Source organism: Heterocephalus glaber, unplaced genomic scaffold (assembly GCF_053883595.1).
Source record: "Heterocephalus glaber isolate CG9 unplaced genomic scaffold, H.glaber_assembly_v1.0 deba00000122, whole genome shotgun sequence".
Classification (NCBI taxonomy): Eukaryota; Metazoa; Chordata; class Mammalia; order Rodentia; family Bathyergidae; genus Heterocephalus; species Heterocephalus glaber.
Genome location: NW_028258138.1, coordinates 75,411,458 through 75,428,809, shown reverse-complemented (window position 1 = coordinate 75,428,809; position 17,352 = coordinate 75,411,458). Strand labels below are relative to the sequence as shown.

Genomic DNA, 17,352 nt, shown 5'->3' with positions numbered 1-17,352 from the left:
AAACAAGTATAATTATTATGTATTACAAATATATACTAATATAAAATAAAAAGAAAGTCATTGTGTGTCTGAGAGGTGATGGCTACCAAGTTGAGGTCTGAGCCATTTGCAGAAAGGAATAATATATTTGATAAGCCAAAGGGTCAAGAGGAAACTCTTTAGTGTGAAAGAAATGTGTCTTAGTTGTAATGGTGATTTTACATGTATATTCATTGATTAAAATTCACTGTTGATTGACTTGTACAATTTAATTGGATAGTTTATATCTCAATAAATTTAGTTTACAAAGAAAAGAATAAAAACAGCCCTTTGTTTAAATCCTGTTACCAGGAGCTATGTAAACTGAAGATAACAGATACAACATGAGGGAATTTAAAATTGTAAAAATGTTTCAATGGGCCTCTCCACTATGCAAGAACACATTCCAATCCTATTTTTGCCTGAAACTTTTAGGAACAATAGAGAACTAACCTTCTGGGCAATGATATAATTTTGTTTATTTTTACTAAAGCCAAAGTTAAAACTCAGGATGAAATGAATGAAATTCACAAGGTGTTGTCTTTTGTTCCCCAGCTGGGGCTGCTTCTTGAGGAGAGTCTAGTGGATTAAGAACACTCTATTCCAAGTGATGAAGCTGGTTCCTGAAATACAGGGAGCACTGGGGGCTGAGGAACACAGGAGTGAGTGAGGAGATGGGGTCGGCAGGTGTCTGGCCCTGAGCAGCCAGGGGTGCAGCACTCAGATCTGGCATGGATCTTTCCCTTCGCTGCACTGTTTCCTCCTCTTCCGCCTGTCTCCGGCAGGCCTTCAGCAAAACTCAGTTTAATGCTCTGACCAGGTAGAGAAAAGTGGAGGCCACAGAAGCTTGGAGTTATAAAGTTGCTCAGAGAGGCCCAGGTGATGGCCCACAGTAAAAGATGATAAAAGTCAAGCAACAGGGCTGGGGATTTAGCTCAGTGGTCCTGGCGCCTGCCTCAAAAGCGCAAGGTCCCAAGTTCGATCTCCGGTACAAAAAAAAAAAAGTCAAGCAACAGTGTGGGGAAATGGAACTGCTTCTCAACTTCAGCTGGAGGAAACTGGATGCTTTGTATTTGTATTTAAACAGGGGTGGGCAGATCATAGACTATATTATCAGGTGTGTAAAAGAACAGTGACCTCCAAAAAGGTACTAGGATGCTTGGTACATAAGAGATTCACCAAATTTGCCCACAACCAACCTTGCAAGGATTTTGAAACTGATTTTAGAATATCCTAAGTTGTTTTGGACTTTGAATACGGGAGGCCTGGTGTATCCCTTATATCTCCAAAGCTAGGAAGAGCTCTGCGATATCTGACCAGATCCTAACTACTAATTGCCTTTGGCTAGTTTGACGTCACAGTTAATGGCTGGACTTTGTCCCTGAAAGGGAGTTAAAATTCAAAAGAGGGAGGGAGGGGAATCATTTCCTCCTTGGATTACCAAGCAAGAGCAGCAAAAATGAAAGCCTTTGTGCCTCTTCCTCTTCTTCTTCTCCTTTTTGTAAACTTGGGTAAGAAACATTTTTCACTTTGCTTCTTCTAATCCTGTTTGTTGTCTCTGAGATGAAATTAGTAGGCTCATAGCTACCAATCCTTACAGCTACCAGTGGTTCTCTCATGTGGGCCATTGTGCAGATGTTTCCTGTCCACCTCTGTCTGACAGGGAAGATATAGCAGTGGAGAAGGGGTGTATGAACTAAGACTTTGGGGTTCAGCAAACAAGAGGGGTGTCTAAGGCCAGGTAAGAATGATTCAGTAGGCTCAAGGACCCCGAACCGTACTGTAGCATTCTGGATTGTCCTGTGATATGCTTGGAGAGCCAGCCAATGTCCTTGAATTTGAGGACACCAGACTTCAGGGAATAATTACAGTGTTGGGTAGACTTCAGACGCATATCCTCTTCTGAGTTGGAAAGGGCTGTCAGGTTCTAGGAAGTGAGGAGGCCATCAGCGTGTCCAAGGAGAGGGCTAATAAATTGTGATATAGAAGCCACTTGCAGAAATGAATGGTGTATTTAACAAGGCAGAAAGTTGAAGAAAAATTGAAGCATTTGAGAGAACTAGAAGGGGTGACAGACATCAGGACTTAGTTAAGAGCCAGTTTCGAGGTGCTCATAGCAAGGAGGTTGGGGAAAACTGTCAGACCTTCCTGCCAATGCTGGAGAGATGTCACAGACAAGCCTTCAGGTCCCAGTAAGAATTGAAGGGGCGTCTGTGACTTTCAGGAGTTGCTATTGAGACGCCTTGGCTTCCATGAAATGTAAGTTAAGAGGAACGGCAGTGAGGACGAGGAGATGCTAGAAATCAGGGGATCAGGGGTCAGTGAGTCAGGTGCACTGGGGGTGTCCCTACACTGAAGAGTGACTGAAGGGTGAGACAAACGTGACTTGCAGGGGCACTGTCAGGCTCATCATAGGGACCCAACAAGTGCTCACTCTGGCTCTTGTATCTAGTTTTTAAACTTTTGCTTTTACTCTTCCTTGTTTAAAAACATTATATAAGTAATGCAGAACCTTCAGACAATAGAGATGTATCTGAAATAAAATGAGAACATCTGACCTGCCCTCCTACCACCTGGCCTATCCTGGCCCCCTCTCCCAGATGGATTACTGACGACAGTTTGCTTGCTATGAAGTTATGTTTTTAGGTGAAAAAAGGTTTCTTTCCCATGGAATTAAAGATTTGTGTGGAAGGAATTACTATTCCAAACATGAGTTCCCTCTCAGAATCTTAGCAGCCAAGGGCAAAAAGTGGATCTTGTACACCTTAACATACACACACATGTGCATCAGTGTTTGCTTGCATGGCACTTTTGACTGAAATCACCCCTTCATAGGTACTTACTGGAAAAATGACAAAATGTGTAAATGACATTTGAAGTCCAAAAGGTCAAACTTACCAGGTGGTTTTTGTTTTCTCTGAGTGATTAATGCTGCTTTGTTCTACAGCATCTAATAGTACTTTTGAGAACCAACACCTAACTCTTAATATCTGAAGATCTGAAAGAAGTGCTTTTTATTATGATGTTCAGCTAGCTTTGAATAGAGCAGCTATTTAAAGATGTTCCTGTACACATGTTCCCTGTATAGAACAGTGATTCTGGCATATTCTCCAGCATATTTTCTCCATTTAAGCCTATAGTTTGTAACCTTGTGGACATTGTGCGACTATTGTGGTTAAAAGCTCTAAGATCTAAGGAATTCAAAAGATTAAAGGCCATGGGGTGCCTGCCTGTAGTCTCAACACCATGGGAGGTTGAAGTAAGATCGCAAGTTCAAACCCATCCTGGGCAATTTAGTGACTTCATGAGACCCTGACTCAAAAAATTTAAAAAAGGGGCTGGAGAGCCAGGGATTTAGCTCAGTGGTTTTGCCACCTGCTGAGCAAGCACAAGGACCTGAGTTCAATCCCAGGAATGAAAAAAAAGAAAAAGAAAAAGGGAGCTGGGGATTTAGCTCAGTGGTTCCACTGCCTGCCTCACAAGCGTGGGGACTCGAATTTGAACCCTGGTACCAAAAAAAAAATTTTTTTTAAAGGCTGCAAATATTGCTCAAGGTGAAGGCCTTGGGTTCAGCTACTAGTACCACAAAAAAGAAAAGATTAAAGCCATTTTTATTATGCTGATGCCTTAATATATTTCTGTTAAATATAGATCAAAGCAAATAGATTATTTTCTCTTGGGTATTTTTACTAGGTAATGTAAGTCCAGGATATCAGATATAAACTGCCCTCTGTGAAATCTGTACAACATCAGAAAATACACACACACACACACACACACACACACACAACACCCCTGTTTCAGTGGGTTTTTAAAAAAATAACCTACTGTAGCTATTCACAGCAAGGAATAGATATCATCTTGGCGTGTGCGTCCTTTCTTAAAACTGAATGTCCCTGAATCAATCTCCCTAGCAAACAGAAATTTAAAACCAAATTAAATAAACCACCAAATCCAAACCTCCTCATAATCCCAAAGATCTGAAGAAAATATGGTAAGGCATCCACACGAGTGTCATGCATTATCTCCAGAAACGTGTTGTCACTTGGCGTCAGCAGACCACACACGTTTCCAAAGCATGAAATTCAAGGTCTGGAAGGGCCAGGGCTATCTTCCTGCATAGGCTGCCAAACCCTTTGCTTGTCCAGAGTTCTCGTGGCTGGGTCAGCCCACCGCTCTCCCTGCTGTTCCGGAGACAGAGGACATCACGGAGGTGACTTCACCTTCTGTTCATCTGAATCTCTGCTTATCTTCATTTGCTCCTCTGGGACCTTTTGGTTCTCTCATTACACAAATGACCTTTGTACCACTCCCCAGCCACCAAGCTTTGGCCAACAGTGGTGCTGCCCAGTCCCAGCTTTGGCTCCAGGCAGGTCCCCAGCGGTCTCCTGTGTGGATGCCCGTGTCTGCATCCCAGATCCTGGTGGGCAGAGGGTGAGCACTTATACCCAAGAAGAGCCATGAGAACAGCCACCAGCTTCTACTTTCCTGCCCCTCAAAGAGCGATTGCTTGTCTCCTTACCATTTCAAATGACTGTCAAGTGCCGTTCAGAGTGAAAAGCCAGGCTCCGTGCTGAAGGGACTCACAGACCCGTGGAGGGATTAGGTAGCATCTTCAGAAGCCCTCTGTACCTAAGGTTTAAGAATTGCTTCCTCTTTTTATTTTAATAATTTGTATAATCTATCAGAAATCTTAGAGAAAATTAAGGGCTCTCAGAAGTGGCACGCTGGCTCATGAAGAGTTTTGTTCTTTGTGCCTAAAGGTTTCTACGGCTGTGAAAATGCAACTTTGATGACCACTGTAGTTCTTACGATAAAGATCATTTGTTTACATTATTCTTTAAAAGTCCGTCTATCTAGAATTGTTAATGGATAAATATACCAGAAAAAAATTGGGAGAAGTTTAATAAGTACTTAATCAAATATTTTTATTTAATCATTCTTTAAATTACTCCTTCTACCTTTTTCCTCCAGCTATCAAAAGAAAAAATCCCATGATGGAAAATTGGGGCAGTTACTTTAGCATAGAAAGACAAAAGCAATCCACTTCCTGTAATAAGAGCGCCACCTTGTGGAATTTTCAGTTGTTTTCCCTGAGAACTGCCAGGAATACAAAACCAGATTGACAGTTACGTGGCTGTAGGTTTCAATAACATTTTCTAGTTTTGTCTGTTTAATTTTAGTTTTATGCTTTGTATTTCTTTCCTTTTTTGCCCTTATGGTACTGGAGATCGAACCCAGGGCCTTCGACCTAAGCTACATTCCCAGCCCTTTCTTAAAAAAAAATTTTGAGACAGGGTGTCGCTAAATTGCCCAGCCTGGGCTTGAACTTGTGATATATATGTGAAAAGAATAAGCTGAATGTATTCATATTAAGCAACAATAACTGCCATTGTTGATTCAGTGTACTCTTATGAAAACAAGGTATCTTTGTTCCTGCAACCAAAACAGTGTAACTCTTGCCTTTTTATTTATTTTCAGCCACTGAAATTTTTACTCTAGCAAACACTATCTCTTCTACCTACACATCTGGTACTCTCACAGCTCCAACTACCTTCGTGTCTGATCCCCCCACAACTAGTCTCACCACAGATTCCCCCATATCTTCAGCTACCTCCACGCCTGATCCCTCCACAGCTTCAACTACATTCCCTACATCTACTACCACCATAGTGACTACATCTTCTTCCCAAAGAGTGATGTCCACCCAAAATTACGTATCTAGTTCCCCTACACATATTACACTTATAAGCAGTGTAGAAACCACTACTTCTCCAGGACAAAATAACATCCAAATGCCCTCCACTATGCAAGGTGGTTCCTCAGGGAGCTCTACTTTGGAACTTTCCCAAGAACCAACTTCCAACAACATCATTTCTTCACCGACTACCAGCAACACAAATTTTGAAATCATAGGTAAGAGTGATTCCCCAAGACTCCTCAGTGAAGGTGGTAACCTTGTGGCGCATGGTAGGTGAGTGCATTCTGGTGGGGAAAGGAAATGGGTATCAAGAGATCCTAGGTTTCTTTGGATATGAACTGTGGACTTAAAATTGGAATCACAAAGACTAGTAAGAACCCTAGCCAAAAAAAAAAAAAAAAACCTTACAAGATTACCTTGGTGCTATTCTGTTCTTCTTTTACTAAAGTTCCAGCTCCTCTGAGAAGACCAGCTCCTAAAATAAGCTGTGCCTCTTTGGCCACATGGTCCAGCTCCCTCGTGAACCTAAGGAAGAAATCAATTCTACCTTGAGGTTAAGATAGTGTCTTGTCTCAATTTGGAAATTGACCCAACCCAGGGAATCTGAGCCAAAGGGATAAGCCAAACAACAGCAGTGTTCAAACAGTCTGAGGATGACCAGGACCATTGTCCAAAGGACAGGTGTTTTGAGGGTACTAAGAGATGATCATTGACCTTAAGCTGAAGTTATTGAAAAAGAAGCCACCTCCCGCATTTCCCAAGGTGCAGTCTAGAATAGGAGTCTGCAGACTTGATCAATAAAGGCCAAATAGTAAATATATTAGTTACTGTAGCCATATAGCCTCTGCTGCAAAAGCTCCATTCTACCATTTTAACCCCAAGGGAGCCATAGTTAACACATAAATGAGTGTGGATGTGTTCCAGGAAACTTATTTACAAAAATAGGAAGGGGGGGGGGCTGGAGATTTAGCTCAGTGGTTTCACTGCCTGCCTTGCAAGCACAAGGATCCGAGTTTGATCCCCGATACCAAAAAAAAAAAAAATAGGAAGTGGGGGCCGGGGATTTAGCTCAGTGGTTCCGGCGCCTGCCTTGCAAGCACAAGGATCCGAGTTCGATCCCCGGTACCAAAAAAAAAAAGGAATTGGGCCAGTATGTAGCTCAGTGGCACTGCACCTACCTGGCAAGCGCAAGGTCCTGAGTTTGATCCCCACTACTGGAAGAAAAACAGGAAATAAGTCAGGTATGGTTCATGAGCCACAGTTTACCTACCCCTGGCCTAGGAGAATCCTAAAACTCCCAAGTTAAACTGTCTAGATAAACCATGATATTCTCAGAGGCCAAAGCTGAGGCTTAGTGAGGGCAGTGACTGTCTCTGTGTTCTGTGCTAGACCTCGGAACTTCATGGTTAAGCAAAGACAGCCAGAGCCTGTATAAGACTTTGTTCCCTGACCTTTACCTTTAGAGGGGCTGTTTTGAAGGCCAGGTCAGAGGGTCACCTCTACACGATCGGTTTTTCTGGAATCGGGGAGGAGCTTCTGAGCCACGTCTTCCCCAGGGTGAAGGAGTCTTCCCATGTCCTTGCCCTACCACTAAGTATGGCCCATAGGGTAGCTCGCTTCTCTCTTGGTTTCAGAGTACCCATTTGTATAAGATGTGGCTGAAGTAAAAAATCCCTTCCAGCTGTGACATCCTGTGACTTCATCAATTCGTGGTTATAGAACAAGCTAACAAGTCTATCCTTCATTGCTAAATGGAAAACACACCAAGAATTAGTTATTTGTCTGGTCTCCAGAGAGGAGCTGGAATCAATTTCTTCCCTAGGATTTTTGAAACCATGCTCACCCTTTTAAAAATGACTTTAAAATAAAAGCTATTTTACTTAGAATAGAGTCAGACCTTGTTGGGGGGGTGGTCCTGACTACTGTTTATGACTCCTTTTGCCTCAGATAGTCTAACTTTTCTCTTTCCCTTAAAAAATTTAAATAGACTTTATTTTTAGAGTCGTTTGAGATTCACAGCAAGACTGAGGAAGGTACAGAAATTGCCAATACACCCGTTGCCCCACAAAGGCATTGTCAACATCACCCACCAGAGGGCGCGTCTAACAGACTCTACTTAGGCACGTCATTAACATGTAAAGACTATAGTTGACGTGTTCACTCTTGGTATTAAGCTTTTTATGGGTTTGGATAAATTTATAAGGGCGTGTATCTATTTTGATAGTGTCAAATTGAGTTGTTTCCCTGTCCAAAAATTCTTCTCTGCTCTACCTGTTCATCTCTCTTAAGCCCTGGCAACCACTGATTTTATTTTTCTGTCTCCATAGTTTTGCCTTTCCTAGAATGTCAAATAATTGGAATCACGACATATGTAGACTTTTAAAATTGGCTTCTTTCACTTAGCAATATACATTTCCTTCGTGTCTGTTATCACTTGATAGCTTATTTTTTAGTACTGAGTAGTATTCCATTGTTTGGAATTCCATCCCTTCTCTTAATGAAAGACATCTTGATTGCTTCCAAGTTTTGGAAATCATGAACAAAAATCTATTACCAAATCTTTGTGCAATGTTTTGTGTGGACATAAGAAGCATGAATTGCTGCAACACATGTTAAAAGTATATTTAATTTTGTAAGAAACTGCCAAATTGTTTTCCAAAGTGGCCGTGTTCCTCTTGCTCTGTGTCTTCACCAGCACTGTTGTGTTGAATTTTTAATGAAATTTGATTGGTTGATTGACTGTGGTGGTGGGGAGAGAATACAGGGCCTCGTGCATGCCAAGCAAGCATTCTATTACTGAGCTACGCTCCTTTTTTTTTTTCTTTTTTTGGAAAAAAAAAAATAGGCCCATGATTAAGGAAAAGGCAGCTCAAATAGAGCAAAAGTAGATGAAATGAAAATTAAATCTCCCAAGCTGGGAAGGTAGCTCAGTCCCCAGTACTGCAAAAGAAAAACAATTTAATTTCCCTCCCATCCTAATCCCACAGGCTCTCACTTTCCTTCCCTAGAAGCATCTTCTCTTTTTTTTGGTACTGGGGATTGAACTAGGACCTTGTGCTTGTGAGGCAGGCGGCAGAACCACTGAGCTAAATTCCCGGCCCCCTAGAATCTTCTATGGCCACTTTCTTATGTCTCCCTCAGAGATAATCTGTGCAAACACAAGTATACATATGTGTTCATTTGTGATATTTATTTGTATGTCTTTTTTCCCTCATCACAAGAGAGAATGCTATACATCTAATACCTTAGTTTTTTAAAAAAAATCAACAGTTTCTACCTATAGCTTTGTAAGAATCTCAAGACATCTCTAAAGCTTGTCAAACTGTTACCCTATTCTGAAATCAAAGCTCAGAGTCATATTGTCTGACAAAGAAGAAAATGGCCAACCAAGGTCACCATGTGGCCACTGGTGTGGCTTCCCTGCTCTGTTCTCTGGAGAGAGGGAAGACGCTTGCCCTTCCTGGCCAGTGGGGTGGAAGCCCTGATTCGAGTCACCACTCAGAAGGATAGGAGCAGGAGTATCCCTCACTGCCTCTGTATGCTGCATCCTCTCCTTGACTGTCCTTTCCCTTTCTCATGGACATGGATGCCAGGAAGGCCAGCCAGAATATGCCTTCCAGTTTCTTTTTGGGGTGTCACGGCTACTCCTCTATATAAAATGTTTATTCACACCTTCCTAAGAAATATAAGGCTTTATCCAAAATGGTCTCTGGGTGTTAGGCATCAAGGTTCTGGGGGGCTCTGGAGATCTCAAGATTCCTGGCTCCTTGGATCAAGAGACTGCTGTATTCTTCTCTTTCTGTCACAAGAAGGCCTTTGTCCACCAACCTCTAATGTTTGCTGTCATCAAGCATTGGCTTTAAAATGTCAGCCACAGACCCTCCAGAGTCATAAGAAAGCATGGATTTGCTTCTAGCTCCTCTAAGGATGTGCTATGAGTAAACACAGCCAAGGAAAGTGCCCAGGAGGGAGGCAAATGATGAGGAAATATGTTTTCAGGGACAGTTTGCTGTCCTTTCCATGGATTTCTAATCTCTTCCTACTCCGTCCAAGGTCCCGGCAATCACTGCCAAGATAACCCCTGTGGAGGAGACGCATCCTGTGTGAATCTGTATTATGAACGTATTTGCCTGTGCATGGAGGGGTATTACTACAGCTCCATGAAATGTTTCAGAGGTGAGTGACAAGGGCCAAACCCTGGCAGAGCTCCAAATCACACACCTTGAGTGGAATAGGAAACTCAAAATGAGATGTAACAATGTATTCTACAGAATATGAGAGGTAGAGGAAAATTTGGAGGCAACAAAGGCTCCCAAGTTGGGAAATGGTTCCCATCTTCGTCCCTTGAAAGCCAGTGGGGGACGAGATGATCAAATCAGACTTGCAAGCAGGTCTGAAGGTCTATGTGGGCTCGTCCCTTCTGCCTGCTGCTCCAGGGAAGGCACTGTGGGGACAGAAGGAGAGGCACAGGTGTCAGAGCCCCTGAAAACCACCAAAGGCCACAAGATTTCAAGATATGGTCCCCAAAGTGCTGTTATAACATGGGAACGCTGTGGCAGGTGACATGTCTGGGAGCTCATCTTCTGACATTGGCTCTCTTCTGGGGCACAGAATCTGCCTTCTCCATGATAGAGACAGAAGAGCCCCTCAGCTCTGAAAATAAATTTTGAGAGCACAGCAAGGCAACCGTGACTTAATGCCTGGCGCTATGCAGGTCCGAGGCCTGTCTGACTGAGTTTCCGTTTTTCTGTTTCATAAATTGGAATGCTCCCCCTTGCCAGAGCAGACCTGCTGTTCAGGAAGCAAATGCACTGTGCTGCCTGCAGGGGCTGGGGATATGCCAAATGCCAAAGAAAATTCATATTTTTAACACTAATCACCTCATTTCTGGAATCTACTCAACGTAAATGACCCTAAAAAAGGTTCACACACAAATGTGTTCACTGCAAACTTCTTTCTCCTTTTTAAATAATGAAAAGTGCTAAGTCCATAAACAACAACAAAAAAATGACTACACCAGAAAAGAGAACATATACTTTGTAGAATATAGTGAAGTCTTTAAAAACAATAGCTATGAAGACTAGGACATGATCTGGGAAAGTGCTTATTATGTAATAATAAGTAAAAAAGAGTGAGGCATAATATAAACTTGGGATTATAACAGTGTTGACTGGGGTTGGGTCTGGGAGGAACATGCCAGAGTGAAAATGGTTGTGCTACAGCAATTAGGAAAGAGAAAGAAATAAAAGGAATAAAGATAGGAAAGGAAGAAGTTAAACTGTCATTATTTGCTGATGATATGATACTTTACATAGAAGACCCAAAAGACTTCTAGACTTAATTGACAGATTCAGTAGAGTAGCTGGATATAAGGTCAACACTCAAAAAACAATAGCCTTGTTAAACAAAAATAGCAGACTAACTGAGAGAGAAATTAGGGAAACAATTCCTTTTACAATAGCATCCAAAAAAATGAAATATCTAGGAATCAATCTAACAAAGGAAGAAAAGGACCTCTACACTGAAAACTACAGCACCCTGAAAATGGAGATCAAGGAGGATATAAGAAAATGGAAAGACATCCCGTGTTCCTGGGTAGGAAGAATCAATATAGTGAAAATGGCCATACTTCCAAAACTGCTATCTAGATTTAATGCAATGTCGATTGAAATTCCAACAATATACTTCACAGAACTAGAGAAAACAATCCAAAAATTCATTTGGAACCAGAAGAATCCTAGAATAGCAAAAGCAATTCTGGGCAACAGAGACATGGCTGGGGGTATCACAATACCCAACTTGAAGGTATACTACAAAGCTACTGTGATAAAAACAGCATGGTACTGGCAAAGAAACAGACCCGAGGATCAGTGGAATAGATTAGAAGATGCAGAAACAACTTCAGACATACTCGACCACCTCATCTTTGACAAAGGAGCCAATCACCCTCATTGGAGGAAAGATAGCCTCTTTAATAAATGGTGTTGGAAAAACTGGATTTCAACCTGTCAGAGATTAAAACTAGACCCATATCTATCACCATGCACTAAACTAAGATCTAAGTGGATTAAAGATCTAAATATTAAAACAGAAACACTAAACTTGCTGGAAGATAGGTTAGGTAGAACTCTTGAAGATATTGCCATAGGAAAAGACTTCATGAACAAAACCTTAGTAGCACGGGAACTAGCACAAAGAATCAACAACTGGGATCTCATCTTATTTAAAAGCTTCTGCACTGCAAGAAAAACCACCAACAGAGCTAAGAGACCTACAATGTGGGATAAAAATTTTAGCAGCTGTAACTCAGACAAAGGGCTACTATCTAGAATATATAAAGAACTGAAAAAAATCAGATCCCCCAAATTCAAAGACCTAATTCAAAAGTGGGCATCTGAAATTAACAGACACTTCTCAGACAAAGAAGTGAAAGCAGTAAATAAACATATGAAAAAATGTTCAACATCACTGGTAATTTGAGAGATGCAGATGGAAGCAACACTGAGATTCCACCTCACCCCAGAAAGAATGGCTGCTATCAAGAAATCAGCCAATAACAAATGCTGGCGGGGGTGTGGAGAGAAAGCAACCCTTCTCCATTTTTGGTGGGAGTGCAGACTGGTGCAACCACTGTGCAAATCAGTATGGAGATACCTCAAAGAACTAGGGCTAGAGGTCCCATTTGACCCAGCTATTCCCCTGCTGAGTATTTTCCCAAAAGAATTAAAAGAATCATACCACAGCGATATATGTGCACCCATGTTTATAGCGGCACAATTTGTAATAGCTAAAGCTTAGAAACAACCCAAGTGCCCATCAACTGGAAACTGGATAAAGAAGATGTGGTTTTTTTATAAAATGGAGTACTACTCAGCCATAAAGAATGAGAAACTAGAGTCATTTATAGCTAAATGGATGCATTTTGAGGCCATACTCTTAAGTGAAATAAATAAGACACACATGCATAAATACTGAATAGTTTCTCTCGTGTGAGAAACTGATAGTGTAAATAAGGACTAAAAGGATTAATAACTAATAATTGATACTTTGAAATAGGAAAAGGTCCAAAGGGGTAGGGGTGGTGGGAGGAGATGGGGAAAGGGAAGAATGGAAAGGAAAAATTATGAGAAAAGAAAAAAAAATGGAAACGAAGTATGTAAATAGGGAAGGGTGGAGGGGTGAAAGGCACACAGGTAATGGGGAAAAAATAAGAACCAAGATACATCATGTACAGGTACAAGCACCCAATGATAAATGTAAACATACTGTATACCTAAAATGTACCAATAAAAGAATTTTAGCAAAAATTAAAAAATAAAAGAAAATGGTTGTGCTAGGTTGGGTCAGATTATCAATATCTTTGTTAAAAAATTTCCGGACTTCTTATAGTGTCATCATATAATATTCTGATCTTTTAAAAAAATTATATTTTAAAACAAAATGGAAATGACCCTCTTTACATTAAATAGGATAGAAAGATTTTGTTTGACTTTCAGGAAAGACGTTCCCTGGACAGATTGTAGTAACAGTAACTGATACATCTGACTTGCAAAATGAAGGTTCTCTCGCCTACCAAGACTTATGGACTGAAGTTAATACATTTGTAAGTATCTTCTCCCCTTCCTTGCTGTAGAAAAATTCTCTGTTCTCACACTGAGCTGCAGGGCAGCTTGGATGGTGAGATGCCCGGTAGACAGCTGCTACCACTGTTTCCCTGTCACCCAGAGCCCTGTCTCAGACTTCCCAGTCTCACACTGAGAGGCTGGTGCCTGGCACGGCGGGGGAAACCTCTTTGGGCCGTGCAATGCCTCTTCTTATAGAAGTTATCAATGTAGCTTGAAATGGACAGGAAACAGAGTGAAGTTTTAAAATAACTTATCTCAGATTGGACTGGGTAGAACATTTGCCTAGCATGTGAAAGACCTTCGCATCGATCTCTAGCCCACAAATTAATTACTTAATTGATTACTTTAATGATTTTGGACTGAGTGTGTAGCTCAGTGGTGGAGTGCCTGCTTAGCATGCACAAGGCCCAGTTTGATTCCCAGCACTGCACAAATTAAAAAATAAATAAATAACACGGAAGAGAGAAAAATTTCAAGATGTTTTTCCTTTTTTACGTTCAAATTTGTCTAAATTTCCATACTAGTCTGATTTTTAAAAAAACACTTAGAGAAACTAAATCTGAGTTTGCATCCATTACTTTTTTTTTCCATTGTCAAAAATACTGTAATGAATAAGCATTTTCATTTCACTAAGATTGCTGTGAGTGAGGGTGTCGGTGTGCTGGAAGTGCAGGTGTCAGGCCTGGGATTCTCAGACAGCAGCCAGCCAGTTTAGTTTCAAAGGGAAAAATAATCAGCCTTCAGTATGTCTTAAGATTGTGAGTGGAAAAACACCTTTGAAGACTGAATTCTTATTCTGTGACAACACCTCTCAACTCGGAACTATATTGCTGCTAAAGAGCTCTGTTATTAGAACTGGTAGAGGGTAAACAATTATGATGGAAATGATTCTTCAATCTTCACAGCGAGTGAGCCAGTCTTCCTGACTGCAAACCTGCCCCTGGCAATGCCAGGATGAGGGCCGTGGCCCCAGTCACAGGGTTCACTCTGGCCCCTTTGCCAGCCCCACTCTGTGCAATGGGCTGGCTTCATGACTTGTCTTCTTGCCTGGGATCTGCATCCTGATTTGGATTTGCCAGCTTGCATGATACTCAGAGCACTGGAGACCACAACAGGAGCATATTCCTCTTTGCAGGGAACCTCTGAATGGTCCTGCATGGACTTCCTGAGCCCTGTGGCCCCTGAGTTCCCCAGATTTGGCCCTGGGTCTGAGACTCACAAAAGCCCCCTACCCTTACAAGACTTATGCCCTGGTCTTCAGAGTTGGGCCTAGAGGCTTGATCTCAGCCAGGGCTGAACATGCCTGGGGCTGGAGCATGTTTATAATTCCAAAGAGATTATTAATCCAGAAGGATAGCATATACCCCTGTAGCCCTGGCTCGGAGTTAGGAGAACAGAGCAGCTCATTTCCCTCGAGGTCTTCTTCAAAGACCCCTGTGGGGCATTCCCAGGTCAGGCCAAGGGGAGTCTCCCAGGGTCACTTTCTCCCTAGCTGGATTGGCTAGACAGTCTGCAGAGCAGTGTGGTGTTGCTCTCTTGGATGCTATACATTCTCTGTGTGATGTTTCTCATTCTCAAAATAGCCATCCATGTTGGGGAAACAGTGCCATAGTGCCTATTTTACAGATGAGGGCCTTGAGAATCAGAAAGATGAGTAGCTGATGGTGGGGGAGGAGGTCGGCACTGGAACCCAGACCTGCCTGACCACATACTCCCCCGCTCACCTGCTGGCTCTCTCAGACAGGCCCATATGCCTAGCTCCTGACTCCCCATCCTGTCATACAGACCTTCACATTATGACCTGTACATGCAGCATCCTCAAACGTGATGGGCAGGGACCTGAGGCAGGGCAGGGAGCACCTTCTTCACATCAGATGCTAATTCTCAAGCTCATTTGGGGACTACGAGAACTCTCGCAGCAATGGTACCAGGGGAGCTGCAGGGGACCTTCCAGGTCAGCCAGCACATTTGCTCCTCGGTGGAACCCTTGGACCCCACTGGGCTACAGAAATACCAGTGATTTCTAGTGTACAAAACAGCACAAAGAAATCTGGATGTGTCCTGCGTGTAAGGTGAACCTGGCTACTAGAACATGCAGTTGACTTGAATTTGGCTAAAATTAAAGAGACATTTTTTTTAAATTTAAACTTAACATCTTTTTAATGCCACTGCTTGCCAATCTTTTAAGATGTGAGGTCCCTGTGGAAGAAAAATAAAAGTGGTAGATTATGGAAAGGTTGCATGGACCTAGTTACAAACTGTTGTCATCCAACCAGTATGTGTGGTGTGTTTCCTGGGCACTGTGGCTGGGGCAGGGATAGGAGGGGAGGAGATGAGGCTGTGTATAAGAAAGAGAAAAATCTGCTCTTGGCATCAAAGACATGGTGCCAATTGGAACCCCAAGCTACCTGCACCTCATCCAGCCATCTTTGCCTGCAGCCACTTCCGCTCTAAGACTTAGAACTGTCTCTGTTTCTAGAACACAACCTATGCCCAAAGATCCACCTGTGCTGGAGCCCTGGGATCCCCAAAGCCAGGTGCCACATGTTCCAACTTACCCTATAGACACTGTACCCCCGTGGGGTGAGAACTGCTGTTATGCAGGTTCTCCCACAGGAAAAGTCAGGTTCAATTAAACACAAGCAGCCAAACTGACTTTAGGTGTCCTCCCCAACTAAGCCTGCTCCCATGGGCCTCGCTGGTGTCCTGGCACCACTGACTGACCTGTCTGTTTCCTCTAGAAGCCCTCTGTGATCCTCTGCAACAGAGTCTCTCTGAACTTCCAGGGGAGCTCATCCCTCTCCAAGGCACTCCTGGGTCTGATCCCCCAACTCCTCCAACTTGATCACGAGGCTGGGACTGGCCTGTTGATGATCAAAAAGGGTCCTAGCACAATGCCTTGGGCCAGAGAGGCAATTAGTAAATACACATTCCTTGGTAATTGTATGAATGCATGAAGCACATGTATGGATAGGACTAACAAATTCTATCCGGAACTTAGACAAACTAAATTAGCTGGTCCCCTTAGTTTTAAAAGTAAAATAATTGATGTGGCTGAGTGTTTTCCATCTTTCCCCTGGATAAGGCTGACTTATGAGACTTCACAGCAAAGATCGCTATTGGCAGACATGTAATTTGTTCCAATGTGCCGTGTATATTTATGTAAATGAGTTTAGAAATTGGTGTTAAGAGTTAGATAGAGTAATGCCTTAAATTTTTTTCAACTTGTTATTAAATCTGTTCTTTCCCACAGTTTGAAAAAGCATTTGTAAACACAGATTACAAACAGACTGTAGTTCACAAAGTGAGGTAAGTTTGCCATGGACCGGTGGGGGGGCACGTCAGAGGTGGGCTGGGGAAGGGAAGCTCACAGTCAGCTCTTTCCTCGTGGCGTCGAAAGAGGAGGGGTTGAGACGCCCAAATCACACATCTGGTTTACCAAGGGGCCCATCCTGAGCGCTCTCTGCCGTAAGAACGGTGTTGGTTGAGCACTTCATGCGATGACAAGAGTGGGGTGCTACTTCGAGACATAAAGAGACAGAAGATCCTCAGAAGTTAGCAATTCCACGGCAGCCTTCTCTGGAGCATGTTAGTGTACAAGCACACGGGCTGAGGGAAAAGGGTGCTCGGAGATGATATGGAACTGAGCAGAGGCGGCAGTGTGATGAAATATTTATGTTTTATGTTTTACTGTTGTATTTTTTCCTAAAAGCTATGTGAAACCATTTGTGGAATAGGATAAAATATAGAGAGACAATTGGCCTTCGGTATGCCTGGGTTTCACATTTAAGCATTCAACCAACTGGAGATAGAAAGGATTTTTTAAAAATTACATCTGTAAACAGCACAGTATAGCAGCTACTTTCAGGGCATTTCCTATAGAAAAACTTACATATCCCTTCTTACTGCCATAGACAACCCACCGCCACCCCTCAAATTTGACATGGATGAATTCTAGTAGAAATGTAAAAATTAAACATCTGAGGTCTATTTAATTTTTCAGATGCC

General features: G+C 42.4%; 1 protein-coding gene across 2 annotated transcripts in view; it reads left to right on the top strand.

Moving 5' to 3' along the window:
* Positions 1 to 1,416: 1,416 nt before the first annotated feature.
* The window catches only part of Muc13 (mucin 13, cell surface associated), a 31,184-nt gene continuing 15,248 nt past the window's right edge, over positions 1,417 to 17,352 (top strand). For both annotated transcript variants that reach the window (XM_087209618.1, XM_013073878.3), the window contains exons 1-5: positions 1,417 to 1,529; positions 5,500 to 5,934; positions 9,773 to 9,895; positions 13,216 to 13,322; positions 16,598 to 16,653. In XM_087209618.1, the coding sequence (XP_087065744.1) occupies positions 1,478 to 1,529; positions 5,500 to 5,934; positions 9,773 to 9,895; positions 13,216 to 13,322; positions 16,598 to 16,653 (773 nt within the window). In that variant the 5' untranslated portion in view covers positions 1,417 to 1,477. The remainder of the gene's footprint in view (positions 1,530 to 5,499; positions 5,935 to 9,772; positions 9,896 to 13,215; positions 13,323 to 16,597; positions 16,654 to 17,352) is intronic.